Genomic DNA, 15,136 nt, shown 5'->3' with positions numbered 1-15,136 from the left:
TATGGCTGAACCATGACAAAGGAAATAAAAAAGTATGTGAATGTTAAAGTGATATATACTATAGCCAAATTCTGACATTCACAGCTTACTTTAACATTTAAAGTAAAATAAAATGAAATATTAACTACAATCAAATCAATTTTGATTGATTTTGGCAATAACTATTTTTCTTCCTAATTATGTTGTCTCAGTGATTTCTACACAATAGTCACAATCCAGATTGCAAATTTACAAAACAGACACTTAAATTAGAACTTATCAGCCTATTCCAAATTATTACTTCAATTGGAAACTGCCTTGCTCTCATGACTCTGCTGTAGAGCTCATTCTTCCCCGAGGTAGGAGACCCATGAGATAGGAGAGTCTTCCCAAGATCAGGATAATAATTTTAAGAAGGAGTTAATCAGTGCACTAGTGAGTCCAGCAGAGTGGCTTAAAATATTGTAAATATTCAAAATACAGACAACAGTGATGCAATAGTTGTTAAGTCACCAAATTAAGAAATGGAGGAAACTGTCGTTTTCTTTTTATCCCTTTGGTATATTTTAGCAACTTACTAAAAAATTTCAGAAAACTCTGGAATTACGTCTTAGAGTGCCTCAAAAAACTTTTTCATAGATGTTCTAACATCTAAATCTTTTTCTATAACTTGAACCCTGTCAAGTTTTAAGTTTCCATGAGTCAAGCCAAGACCTGAAACTAATTCTTTCAATGGAAAGAAAATGCACTGGTATAGTAGTTATAAAAGGTGAATTACTGTAAAAGTTACATTTGAATAATATCCCAAATAGAAGTCAAACTCAAAGTAGTATTTAAAAGTTGAATAAGTTCAAGATATTTTACTAGTCATAATTTTTGGTCTACATATGTTAATTTCTTCCTGCCATTGCAACAAATTTTAGTCTAAAAACACTTTTTTTAAAAAAAAACTGTAGAGCATTAGAAAATAAAATGATTTAAAGCATTTGGAAATGTAAAGGACTGGTCCAAATAACAAATTCCAGTATTAGCACCTATTTATAATTTGAATAATCTGCCAAAGTACTAATATGATTTTAGTGCAAGAAATTTAAACACAATTCTACATACTTCGTTTTATTTTCAATGCACTACACAATACTTCTGATTCATGTAAAGTAATGCTATTAATAATAGTTACAGTTCGATGCTGAGAAAGTTTGTTCAAGGATTTCAAAGTTCCTTGGGTTACAATTAGGGGAAGAGGGAGATTTACAATAGTGCCTGAAACACTGAGTTTTTCATAGGCACTCAATATACATACACTGCATAATTCATGCGTAAGACTTAAATTAGAATTTTCCTTTCCTAAGACCCTTTCACTCTTTTTACTTCAGCTCATTTCAAACATTCTAAAAGATGCAAGAGTTGGATTTGGGCAGGTGAAAGAGGCTTTATTAAAACTCCCAGATCTATATAAAACTAAAACCATTAGAATACCCAAAAGGAGAAAGAATTTGGATAATGTGATTTATAACATCTTGCTCCTTCCCGAGTTTTGTTCTTGATTTTCTTGTATTTTTTACCACTTCTTTAAATAAATGTAAGTTCTCAGTTTTATTTTACCTGCTGATCTTACTGTCTTTGAGGCTGTAACTTTTAGCAATGTACTCCATTTAACAAAATTTCATTAAGAATGTGTCCCAGATATCCTGGTATGTTGTGTCTTTGTTCTCATTGGTTTCAAAGAACGTCTTTATTTCTGCCTTCATTTCGTTATGTACCCAGTAGTCGTTCAGGAGCAGGTTGTTCAGTTTCCATGTAGTTGAGCGCTTTTGAGTGAGTTTCTTCATCCTGAGTTCTAGTTTGATTGCACTGTGGTCTGAGAGACAGTTTGTTATAATTTCTGTTCTTTTACATTTGCTGAGGAGTGCTTTACTTCTGACTGTGTGGTCAATTTTGGAATAGGTGTGGTGTGGTGCTGAAAAAAATGTATATTCTGTTGATTTGGGGTGAAGAGTTCTGTAGATATCTATCAGGTCCGCTTGGTGCAGAGCTGAGTTCAATTCCTGGGTATCCTTGTTAACTTTCTGTCTCGTTGATCTGTCTAATGTTGACAGTGGGGTGTTAAAGTCTCCCATTATTACTGTGTGGGAGTCTAAGTCTTTTTGTAGGTCACTCAGGACTTGCTTTATGAATCTGGGTGCTCCTGTGTTGGGTGCATATATACTTAGGATAGTTAGCTCTTCTTATTGAATTGATCCCTTTACCATTATGTAATGGCCTTCTTTGTCTCTTTCAATTTTTGTTGGTTTAAAGTCTGTTTTATCAGAGACTAGGATTGCAACCTCTGCCTTTTTTTGTTTTCCATTTGCTTGGTAGATCTTCCTCCATCCCTTTATTCTGAGCCTATGTGTGTCTCTGCACATAAGATGGGTTTCCTGAATACAGCACACTGATGGGTCTTGACTCTTTATCCAATTTGCCAGTCTGTGTCTTTTAATTGGAGCATTTAAAGTAGGAGAGATCCAAAATTGACACCCTAACATCACAATTAAAAGAACTAGAAAAGCCAGAGCAAACACATTCAAAAGCTAGCAGAAGGCTAGAAATAACTAAAATCAGAGCAGAACTGAAGGAAATAGAGACAGAAAAAACCCTTCAAAAAAGTTAATGAATCCAGGTGCTGGTTTTTTGAAAAGATCAACAAAACTGATAGACTGCTAGCAAGACTAATAAAGGAGAAAAGAGAGAAGAATTAAATAGATGCAATAAAAAATGATAAAGGGGATATCACCACCAATCCCACAGAAATACAAACTATCATCAGAGAATACTACAAACACCTCTACACAAATAAACTAGAAAATCTAGAAGAAATGGATAAATTCCTCGACACATACACCCTCCCAGGACTAAACCAGGAAGAAGTTGAATCTCTGAATAGACCAATAATAGGTTCTGAAATTGTGGCAATAATCGATAGCTTACCAACCAAAAAGAGTCCAGGACCAGATGGATTCACAACCGAATTCTACCAGAGGTACAAAGAGGAACTGGTGCCATTCCTTCTGAAACTATTCCAATCAATAGAAAAAGAGGGAATCCTCCCTAACTCATTTTATGAGGCCAGCATCATCCTGATACCAAAGCCTGGCAGAGACACAACCAAAAAAGAGAATTTTAGACCAATATCCTTGATGAACATTGATGCAAAAATCCTCAATAAAATACGGGCAAACTGATTCCAGCAGCGCATCAAAAAGCTTATTCACCATGATCAAGTGGGCTTCATCCCTGGGATGCAAGGCTGGTTTAACATATGCAAATCAATAAATGTAATCCAGCATATAAACAGAACCAAAGACAAAAACCACTTGATTATCTCAATAGATGCAGAAAAGGCCTTTGACAAAATTCAACAACCCTTCATGCTAAAAACTCTCAATAAATTAGGTATTGATGGGACATATCTCAAAATAATAAGAGCTGTCTATGACAAACCCACAGCCAATATCATACTGAATGGGCAAAAACTGGAAGCATTCCCTTTGAAAAATGGCACAAGACAGGGACGCCCTCTCTCACTACTCCTATTCAACATAGTGTTGGAAGTTCTGGCCAGGGCAATTAGGCAGGAGAAGGAAATAAAGGGTATTCAATTAGGAAAAGAGGAAGTCAAATTGTCCCTGTTTGCAGATGACATGATTGTATATCTAGAAAACCCCATTGTCTCAGCCCAAAATCTCCTTAAGCTGATAAGCAACTTCAGCAAAGTCTCAGGATACAAAATCAATGTACAAAAACCACAAGCATTCTTATACACCAATAACAGACAAACAGAGAGCCAAATCATGAGTGAACTCCCATTCACAATTGCTTCAAAGAGAATAAAATACCTAGGAATCCAACTTACAAGGGATGTGAAGGACCTCTTCAAGGAGAACTACAAACCACTGCTCAATGAAATAAAAGAGGATACAAACAAATGGAAGAACATTCCATGCTCATGGGTTGGAAGAATCAATATCGTGAAAATGGCCATACTGCCCAAGGTAATTTATAGATTCAATGCCATCCCCATCAAGCTACCAATGACTTTCTTCACAGAATTGGAAAAAACTACTTTAAAGTTCATATGGAAACAAAAAAGAGCCCACATCGCCAAGTCAATCCTAAGCCAAAAGAACAAAGCTGGAGGCATCATGCTACCTGACTTCAAACTATACTACAAGGCTACAGTAACCAAAACAGCATGGTACTGGTACCGGAAATAGAGATATAGATCAATGGAACAGAACAGAGCCCTCAGAAATAATGCCGCATATCTACAACTATCTGATCTTTGACAAACCTGACAAAAACAAGCAATGGGGAAAGGATTCCCTATTTAATAAATGGTGCTGGGAAAACTGGCTAGCCATATGTAGAAAGCTGAAACTGGATCCCTTCCTTACACCTCATACAAAAATTAATTCAAGACGGATTAAAGACTTACATGTTAGACCTAAAACCATAAAAACCCTAGAGGAAAACCTAGGCAATACCACTCAGGACATAGGCATGGGCAAGGACTTCATGTCTAAAACACCAAAAGCAATGGCAACAAAAGCCAGTATTGACAAATGGGATCTAATTAAACAAAAGAGCTTCTGCACAGCAAAAGAAACTACCATCAGAGTGAACAGGCACCCAACAAAATGGGAGAAAATTTTCACAACCTACTCATCTGACAAAGGGCTAATATCCAGAATCTACAATGAACTCAAACAAATTTACAAGAAAATGCAACCCCATCAACAAGTGGGCGAAGGATATGAACAGACACTTCTCCAAGAAGACATTTATGCAGCCAAAAAATACATGAAAAAATGCTCATCATCACTGGCCATCAGAGAAATGCAAATCAAAACCACAATGAGATACCATCTCACACCAGTTAGAATGGCGATCATTAAAAAGTCAGGAAACAACAGATGCTGGAGAGGATGTGGAGAAATAGGAACACTTTTACACTGTTGGTGGGACAGTGTAATTAGTTCAACCATTGTGGAAGTCAGTGTGGTGATTCCTCAGGGATCTAGAACTAGAAATATCATTTGACCCAGCCATCCCATTACTGGGTATATACCCAAAGGACTATAAATCATGCTGCTGTAAAGACACATGCACAGGTATGTTTATTGCGGCACTATTCACAATAGCAAAGAGTTGGAACCAAGCCAAATGTCCAACAACAATAGACTGGATTAAGAAAATGTGTCACATATACACCATGGAATACTATGCAGCCATAAAAATGATGAGTTCATGTCCTTTGTAGGGACATGGATGAAACTGGAAATCATCATTCTCAGTAAACTATCACAAGGACAAAAAACCAAACACCGCATGTTGTCACTCATAGGTGGGAATTGAACAATGAGAACACATGAACACAGGAAGGGGAACATCACACTCTGGGGACTGTTGTGGGGTGGGGGGAGGGGGGAGGGATAGCATTAGGAGATATACTTAATGCTAAATGACGAGTTAATGGGTGCAGCACACCAACACGTCACATGGATACATATGTAACAAACCTACACATTATGCACATGTACCCTAAAACTTAAAGTATAATAATAATAAAATAAAAGAAAAAAAGAAAAAAAGAATAAAATGCTCTTTTTGTTTTGGGTTTAGGAACACACACACAAAAAATTTCATTAAGACAGAAATTATTTCCTATAAGTATATTCTTAAGACGTTATATCTCTATTATATTCTGATATTTACCAGGGAAACCAGATCACCCTCACAGGATGCTAACCTAAAAGAATCAGCAGGCAAAACAGGAAGATGGTGACACACTAGTCAGTTCATTACAGCTTTCGAAGTCACTTACTGTTCCAGTCACTGGGCTAATTCCAGAACCTCTGGGCACCTTAAGCCTTAAACTTCCCCAAAGGGAGGATTTATAATAATCTTTATGCCTTGACTCTCACCCATGCCTCGACTCTCACCCATGCCTCAAGCTGCCTTTAAGTCTTCTCCCATTATAATCTCGATATCTAGTAGTTCCTTGAACCCAGTGGAAAATCTTCTTCATCTCCAAACTTTCCAATGTAAGATTCCCTCTGCTTTGAACACACTTTATCCCATTTACTTGCCTAACTTCTTTAAGGTCTCAGCTTAAACAGTTCTTCCTTAGGGAGGACTTCCCTGGCTACCCATTAGAAAGGATGGCATGTTTCTGTTAATGTCTTTCATTCATTTTTTTAAATTCATTTAACCGTATGTTCACTTGGTTACTCCTCCAACAAATATTAATTCACCTACACCTACTATGTGGCAGGCACCTTATATACCTTCTGTTCTAATTGTATTATTGCAGTTCACTCAGTTGTCTGACTTCCTCATTAGACTCTAAGCTTTGTGGATAGGACCTTGTCAATCTTGCTTATCATCATATCTTCAGAACATAGCATATTGTTTAGCATATAATAGTATATCATAGATAATTCATAAAATCTGTTGAATTAACCAATGAATAAACAGATGTGAGTTTTTAGTCTTTAGTCTTGGTTTTTTAACTTAAAAATGAACAGTATTTAAATTTTAGTTTCTCAGTAGCACTACCAAAAGTTCAAAAGGATTATTTTGCACCCCATTCTTTTTAATAATCTTTTATCCTCTGCTTACACTTTGTGGTTTTAAAGGGGGTTTGAATACTTCTCAGACATGAGACTGTGGCACTCCATAAAGCATTGCTGATATTCTTTTTTATTTTATTTCTTCTAAAAAAAAACCAAACAGGATACATGTGCAGAATGTGCAGGCTTGTTACATAGTTATATGTGTGCCATGGTGGTTTGCTGCACCTATTGACCCATTCTCTAAGTTCCTTCCCCTCAACTCCATCCCACAACAGGCCGTTGTGTATTGTTCCCCTCTCTGTGTCCATATGTTCTCAGTGTTCAGCTCCCACTTATGAGTGTTTGATTTTCTGTTCTTGTGTTAGTTTGCTGAGGATAATGGCTTCCGGCTTCATCCATGTCCCTGCAAAGGACATGATCTCATTCCTTTTTATGGCTGCATAGTATTCCATTGTGCATATGTACCATATTTTCTTTATTCAGTCTATCATTGACGGGGCATTGCTGGTATTCTTCAGCAGTCCAACGAGTTACAGCATTTGCTTGCTAGCATATCTGAGACAGCACATAGGCCAGTAGCATGCAAAGATGTTAAAAGAAAGGCAGGCGTGAGAAGGTCAGCCCTAATCTTAGCAAGAGGCTTGACTTGGGAGAGGCTTTAGAAGTACATTTAGATTGTTGAATGTTGCTGGTTTTTAGATTCAGTCCAAATTGCTGTTTCTGCTATTTAACCATGGCTAATGTTTTCTAACTTTGGATTAAAAATAGTGAAACTGCCATATTCAGGATGGCACATAATCCTCTTACAATATGAACACTGTTATATAGTAAAATTTTTCTGGGAGGAATTATTTTTATCTAAAAAAGTGGAGAAGAAAGAATGGGAAGAAAGAGAAGCAGAAAAATGTTAGCAACATGCCCCCCAGGCATAATCTAAAAGACAAATGTAATGCACATAGTAAAGTATAATGATCATTCAAATGGAATATTTATGTTTCAAGCTAATTTCCATTAAAGTTTTAAAACATAGCTCTTTCTAGCTAACTAAATGAACATTCACATGTAATCATATTGCTGCATCATGCAGTTTATACTTTAGTGACTTCAGACTATGAAATCCTAGTAATAAAGTGTTAGATGTTTAGAGTTCCCAAACAGAGTTGGGATTCAAAAACCCCAAAAGCAGTAGGGCATTTGTTTAAATAGATTGTTAATAACTTGATGGACTTCACCATCACAAGGGAAAGAGAAGAGTTGTTTTTCTGTCCAAGAACAATAGAGAGCTTAAAAATTATGAAAATGCATAAATACTATGCAAGCACTAAACATATTGATTAAAATTTAACATCATGAAAAAATGTTAATATCTTATTAAGTGAAAAGGTGGTTGCCAAATGTAATATGAAGTGTGAGTCCAGTAAAAAAAGGTATGCACATACAAACACAGAATAGAGTATAGAAGAAAAATCAAAGTATATATGCCAAAATGTTAATAAGGCCTATGCCTTACCATTTATACTATAAATATTTTAATTGTATTTCCTTTCACTACATTTTCTAAATTTTCTACAATTTGTTAAATGTATAAGAAAACAATTAGCATTTATTTTGTATTATTTTATGATACAAGAAAGATCATAGCAGTCTCTCTCCAGCCTGAGGGTGAATTCACTAATATCATCTTATTTTAAGAAAACATATGTGACCTATTTATGGCAAGGTCATTAATTATTATCTAGGAATAATTTCTATGATTTTCACTGAAATACATAAATTCTGTATCTTTCTTTTTGATTATAACAGAAGGATCTATAAAAATTAAATGTGACTATATATTTTTTTCTTTTCCTTTTTTATAATTAGTCAGAGCTGTTGCAATCATCTAAGATAATTTTGGATGTGTCAGATCCCTTAGGTTGAGTATCTAATTTTGAAGATAAGGAAACTGACATCCACAGATAGAATTTTAATTAAATTTTCATGTGCCTTCTACCACGGCAAGTAATCACACACACACGTGCACCCACACACACAAAATAAATAATACGGTTTCCTAAGCTTGAATGCTTACCATCTTCTCTAATGAAAAGATCTTGTTTTCAAACAAGTAAAGAGGTGTAAATGTCGCATATACAACCATATGAGAGGTCTGTATTGCAGAAGAACCTGTAAAACAAACATATATTATGTCATGAAAATTCTAGTTAAAATCAGTCTGTCAGTTGCTCACTCCAATAGTTCAATTGCCTTAATGAATTTATCTTTGGGCTGGTGAAAAAATACATAAAGGATGCAAAATGAATTTAACAGATGTTAAATCTCAAAGATGTATCTATTTTGTAGCCTGCCTCATTCCTTTTAAGTTCACATTATTACTATTTAATAATTTAAGACCTTATTATACCTCATGACGAAGAGTTATTATATAAATATATTCTAGTTATTCATCAGTGCAACATAGAATGGTCCACAAATGAGAATGTTCAAAAGGAATTATTTTTAAATTGAAGCATTTCTTTTCTTTCACAGATAGAATCTTTATTCTATGTTGAACTTATAGAAAGTCCAGGAGTTTCTATGTCATTTTGTCACTTCAAAAAGAAAACATAAGTAAAATGAATTTTTTCACGAAGATGTAAGGCATAAATAATTTAGTTTCAAATGTTTAATGATGGTAGAATTTGCTTTTGGGCATTGCTTATTTGTTTGTTATGTTTTTCTTATCATTGAAATTATTCTATTTGATTATTTTATTCAGTATTTTTTGGTCCTGCAAATATTTTGGACAAATAAATAGAAGTCAATTTACTTTAGCCTCTTTTTATTTTTAATTAGATTTTTTTACAAACTTACATACTGACATTTAACTATATTTGATACTGTTTACAAAAGAATAATATCTTTAAGACCACAGAACATAAATTAGTTGTCAGCCCAGTATATCTCTAGAATGGAGATATGAAAATCTGCCAAACTTAGAGAAACACACTTTTACATTTCAAAATTGAAATTTATACATTTCTCATACACCTTGCCAACACATATTGATTGCTTTTTCCCTACATTGCTCATTTATCTATGCTACATTTGTTTGATGATGTTAGTTATCATCTAATATCCACGGATGCTGTCTCCCCAACTAACTTTTAATCCAAAGTTAGTTGGATTAACTAACTCTGCAGAGGCTTGGTTAATAATTTGGTTTACCCCTTGTGGAGTACAAGGTACTGTGTATTGTGTGATAACTTGTATGAAATAATATGTTTTTAAATATGACTAATCATCTTAAGTTTAAGGATGCAGCAAAATAATTATTCCTTTTAAAAAGAATGAATGTTAATGAAAATACTTTTCATGCACTCCTATCATCAGATAAAACCATTTGAGATACCCACATTGACCAGAATGGCCTTCAGCAGTGACCAGTAATTTACAGTCCAGTTACTTTTCTCACTGATCAATCTAATCGAAGCCCTCCAATAAGTCCTCTAATCAAAAGAAAGATTGTGAAATGTCTTTAGGTGTCAGTTGAGAGTTGAAGGCTAGTTATGGAGAGGAAGTTCCTGACAGTGATGACTGCTAAATATTAAAATGGATAAAATTTTAAAAATCAATTTTTTTATCTATCTGCAGAACTTTCTGCTCAAGGAAGAGGATGAGATTAAATGTACTTTCCAGGTTCAAGGTTAAGCAGTTGGCTGTCTACACCTTAGGAAAGCATGAAGCATGAGAGGTGGAGGGAAGAAGAGTGAGGTTTCCTCTCTGAGCCTGGCTACTGAGCAAGATTGGGCTTCTTTATAAAAGTCAGCTGAGTTTCCAGATGTTAAACATACACCTTACATAAAGTTTGACCAAATGTCTGGGCACCCCATGGCTCATTCAGGTTGATCTATTTCATTAACTCTTTTCTAAATCTTGTTTTAAAAATCATAACATGTAAAAGTATTTTGGTCCACATTATATCCCACATTTGTACATTATGCATTAGAAATTTTGATGTCTTCCCTAAAATTTTCTAAAGCTTAATATTTAATATTATCACATTAAGTACTTTGTCCTTGATCTTTAATAAGTCTTTTGAACTTTTATTTTCCTTATGATATTAAAAATAAAGTTTGTGATACAGGTATTTTGAAAAAAATTCTCATTTATTTTATGACATTATGTAATAAAATATATGGAAACCTGGGAATTCCAGGTGAGGTCTTAGAAAAACATAACTTTAGAAACTTGGAGTAAAGAATGTGGTCTTGACATATTATAGAAATGATGTTGATGACAAAAAAATTTGCTCCAAATTTTAGGATAATTACACATTTTACATGTGATTGTAATATTTAATGTTGAAATATTAAAAAATAACACAAGTGTTTAGTCAAGGGTGAAGTTTTAAATATTTAATAAGTGGTATAGCATAGGCACAGGTTAATTAGACTAGAAGCTGATTATGAATATTGGTATCACTATACTGATGCTATTAGCTAAATATCAATCTGTAAAAGCTAGATAGGAATATGCTATTAAATAGAGATTTTCAAACTAAGTTTTATACATCTTATAAATGAGATCCAGGGGCCCAGAACTCGGTGAACTATTATGTAACACTGCAGATTTGTGTGCACACTAACTGCTTTAGTCTGTTTTGTACTGCTAAAATGAAATACCTGAGACTGGGTAACTTATAAAGAACAGAAGTTTATTTCCCCACAGTTCTGGAGGCTGGGAAGTCCAAGATCACGGTGCTGGCATCTGGTGAGGAACTTTTTGCTGTCTCACCCCATGGCTAAATAAGCATGTCATCCCATAGCCAAACTCGCCCTTTTATAACAAACTCACACCCAGGATACCTAACCACTCCCATGATAATGGCATTAATCCACTCCCTCTGTCCTCATGGCTTAATTACCTCTCATTAGGCCCCACCTCCCAACATGGTTGCATTGGGGATCAAAATTCTAGCACATGGACTCTAGAAGACACATTCAACCAAGACTATGAAGGATTTGAAAAAAAAAAAAAAAAAGAAGGTTCGTAATTTTCGTAAGATTTTCAAAAAAGTTTATTAGCCAAGAAAATATAAGAATTATTTGTAAAGGGTCTAAAGGGCCTTAGATAATTCCTATTTGTTCTATTATCTCTCTGTAAATACGTTGTGTGATTCTGCAATATTGGAACACTAATAATGCTTTTTGATTTTATTATATATCAATAAAACTGCTTTTAGAATATCTTAAAGGCAAATGTTTAAATCTAGGGGCTCTATAATTTCTTTCAGTGAACTATCAATGGTACAAACCACGAAATTTCCTTATCTTTCCAGTTGTTGAAGTAACTTTGTATTGAATTAGCACAGCTGCATATAATAATGCTTAATAATTGAGGAAGAAATTTAAGAAAAAATATACTCTTGAATGATGAGATGAAATTTAACATCCTAGTCTCTAAAACTGCTTTAAAATGTTTTGTACAGTAATTATGAGTCTTATATGGCCTACAACTGCCATACTAATTATATGTATTTTATTGCCCAAAAGAAGCTTTTGCTACATTTGTATGATTTAAATGTTTTATTTTACATGCGATACAGCTTTTTTTGCTTTCTATAAGCATATTTCAGAAGACTGCTATAAAATATGTAAGATTACTTAAATACCACTTCTATCATTGATTTCATTTTATGTTGAACATTTACTGTCTGAACCTATAAAAATTTCAGCCTGAAATTTTGAGTCCCACTGAGATGAACCCCAAATTACTATAAGTCCATTAGAAGTGTTTGTTAAAGATTATATATGATTTTTTTCAGATGTGATATTTAGTTAATTTAGAATAGCTAACCTTCAGTGAATGCCTACTCTATGCTAAGGCCTAAGTATTTCATATGAGTCAGTTCACATAAACCCTATGAAATAAATTCTATTTTTAACAGTATTTTTCAGGCAAGTAAGCTGAGTTACAGATAGGTTAAGCAACATGTCAAGTACACAATTGAGAAGTGTGAAGTGTAAAGTAGTCCCTGGTCTTTCTGGCAATTTTTTATTGTCTATTATTCTATGTGGCAATATCTAAAGAGGATGACTCGAATGTGTTCCGACCCACTTCCTACCAGACAATGTTTGCAGGTCCAATATTTGATGCAAAGCTGAAAAATAAAAGGCCTTTTATACCAGGCCCATAATTTCTTAATACAAGTTTTTAAAAAATATATATTAGTGGGCTTCTAATCTATTTGTTTCATCAGTTCCACATGTTCATAGTCTTTCTTGAGCGTAATTCCCAAGGCTAATTTACTTCTTTGCTTCTTTGCTTCATAGAGGCTACTTGGAAGATAGCTGCAACAAAGAGGTTGCAGTCTTAATCTTTGACACAACCAGGTGTGTTGTTTAAGTTTTACTGGACTGTATTAGGCCATACTTGCATGGCTATAAAGAGATACCTGAGACTGGATAATTTATAAAGAAAAGAGGTTTAATTGGCTCACAGTTCTGCAGGGTGTACAGGAAGCCTAGATCTGGTATCTGTTTCTGGGGAGGCCTCAGGGAGCTTTTACTCATGGCAGAAGGCAAAAGGGGGAGCAGGTGTCTCACTCGGTGAGAATGGGAGCAAGAAGAGAGTAGGGGGAGATGCTACACAGTTTTAAATGACCAGATCTTGCAAGAACTTACTGTCATGAAGACAGCACCAAGCCATGAGGGATCTGCCCTCAGGTCCACTCCCACCAGGCTCCACCTCCAGCACTGGGGATTACAATTCAAAATGAGGTTTGGGCGAGGACAAATATCCAAAATATATCATGGACCTTTGTTGTTAAATACTCAGGTATGGCCATTAAATTGAATTGTCTTCAATAGAATGAGACCAGAAGTGATAAACAATACAGCTTGTTTTTACTTCAAACACCTTTGCACCTGCAATCCTCCAAGCTCTTTTACTTCCCACTGTTATAGAACTTTAGAATTCACATGCTAGAGTATAGGAGGTATAAAAAGGGAGGAACATGGCTGTCTTCAACACCAGCCTTTTCTCCAATTAATTGTGGTAAAGAAAGAGCCTTCTTTTTCAATTTTGTATGTTCTGTGATCTCAGAAATTTCTCTATTTTTTCCCATTTATTTTGGAAAAACAGACAATTCTTCCCTGAACTCATTTCTTATTTGAAATATCTTGCTAACAGTAGATATTACAAACTTAACACTGCCTAGATTAGTAGATTTTCAACCACTTATTTTAGAGACTCAGGTTCACTGAGTACATGGCTAACTTCTAAATTGTCACAGGTTCCAGTTTTACCAAATATTTTGCTGTGTGAGGTGGATCCCCAGGTTTCCTCATGAGAGATGGGAGTGGATACATATGGGTGTATCTGTAAGCACGTGTGTGCAGGTACATGACTTGGAGATCCTGGATATTTTAACTAGATGAAATTACTAGATAATAATTTGGGCTGGGACTCTTGGTAAGTATTGAACATATATGTGAGAAGAAGAGTGAAATGGGTATCTGGTGATCATAAAAGTGGAATGTGGTAAAGATTGATCATTGTTCACCAAATGGTTTCCTCTTTCTCCTGAAATGATCAATCTTTAGCGCATGTCACATTCCGTATTTCCAACTCCTCTTAAAGTCAGGTGTGGCCATTGGACTGAATTGTCTTCAACAGAATGAGACCAGAAGTGATATACAATACAGCTTGTTTTGATTTCAGACATCTTGCTCCTGCAATCCTCCAAGCTCTTTTTCTTCCCCCTGGTATAGAACTTTAGAATGCTAGAGGTATAAGAGGCATAAAATGGAAGGAGCCTGGGTCTCTTCAATGCCATTTGGAAAATAACTTCCTGCCAGTGATTAACACTAGTCTTTTTATTTTAATTGAGAAAGAAATATATATGACATTAGAATCATTTGTTAGGCATACCAGCTAGTGTACCTAAATGAATACACTTATTTTGAAAATAACAAAATGAAATCTTAAATGTCAAGTCATTATTAGGGTATGCATCGGATAATATTAGATGACATGTAAGTATATATAAATCTCTACATGTCTTCTGCCATTATAAAACTATATCTCCTATGGCATTTAAAACTATGAGCCCCATTTTATTTTAATGACCGTTGTGATAAATATGCTACTTTGAAAAAATTAATAAAACAGGGGTTCTTTATATTATATTTTCAGTGACTTATCAGAATTAACTACAACACATCTAATATCAAATCAAACATAAACAATATAGGCCGAGAGTGGTGGCACATGCCTATAGTCCCAGCACTTTGGGAGGCCAAGGTGGGTGGATCACTTGAGGTCAGGAGTTTGAGACCAGCCTGGCCAACATGATGAAGCTCGTCTCTACTAAAAATACAAGAATTAGCCGGGTGTAATTTCATGTGCCTGCAGTCCCAGCTACTTGGGAGGTTGAGGCACGAGACTTGCTTGAATCTGGGAGGTGGAGATTGCAGTGAGCTGAGATTGTGCCACTGCACTCCAGCCTGGGCGACACAGCAAGACTCTGTGTCAAATAAATAAATAAACAAACAAAC

The 15,136-nt window shown here is 35.0% G+C and overlaps 1 protein-coding gene across 2 annotated transcripts in view; it reads right to left on the bottom strand.

Annotated features, from left to right (window-relative positions):
* The window catches only part of ADGB (androglobin), a 198,346-nt gene that overhangs the window by 123,727 nt on the left and 59,483 nt on the right, over positions 1-15,136 (bottom strand). For both annotated transcript variants that reach the window (XM_030809809.1, XM_003255848.2), the window contains exon 10: positions 8,668-8,762. In XM_030809809.1, coding sequence (XP_030665669.1) covers positions 8,668-8,762 — 95 coding nt within the window. The remainder of the gene's footprint in view (positions 1-8,667; positions 8,763-15,136) is intronic.

This window comes from Nomascus leucogenys, chromosome 3 (assembly GCF_006542625.1).
Source record: "Nomascus leucogenys isolate Asia chromosome 3, Asia_NLE_v1, whole genome shotgun sequence".
Lineage (NCBI taxonomy): Eukaryota > Metazoa > Chordata > Mammalia > Primates > Hylobatidae > Nomascus > Nomascus leucogenys.
This window is presented reverse-complemented; position numbering and strand designations above follow the sequence as displayed.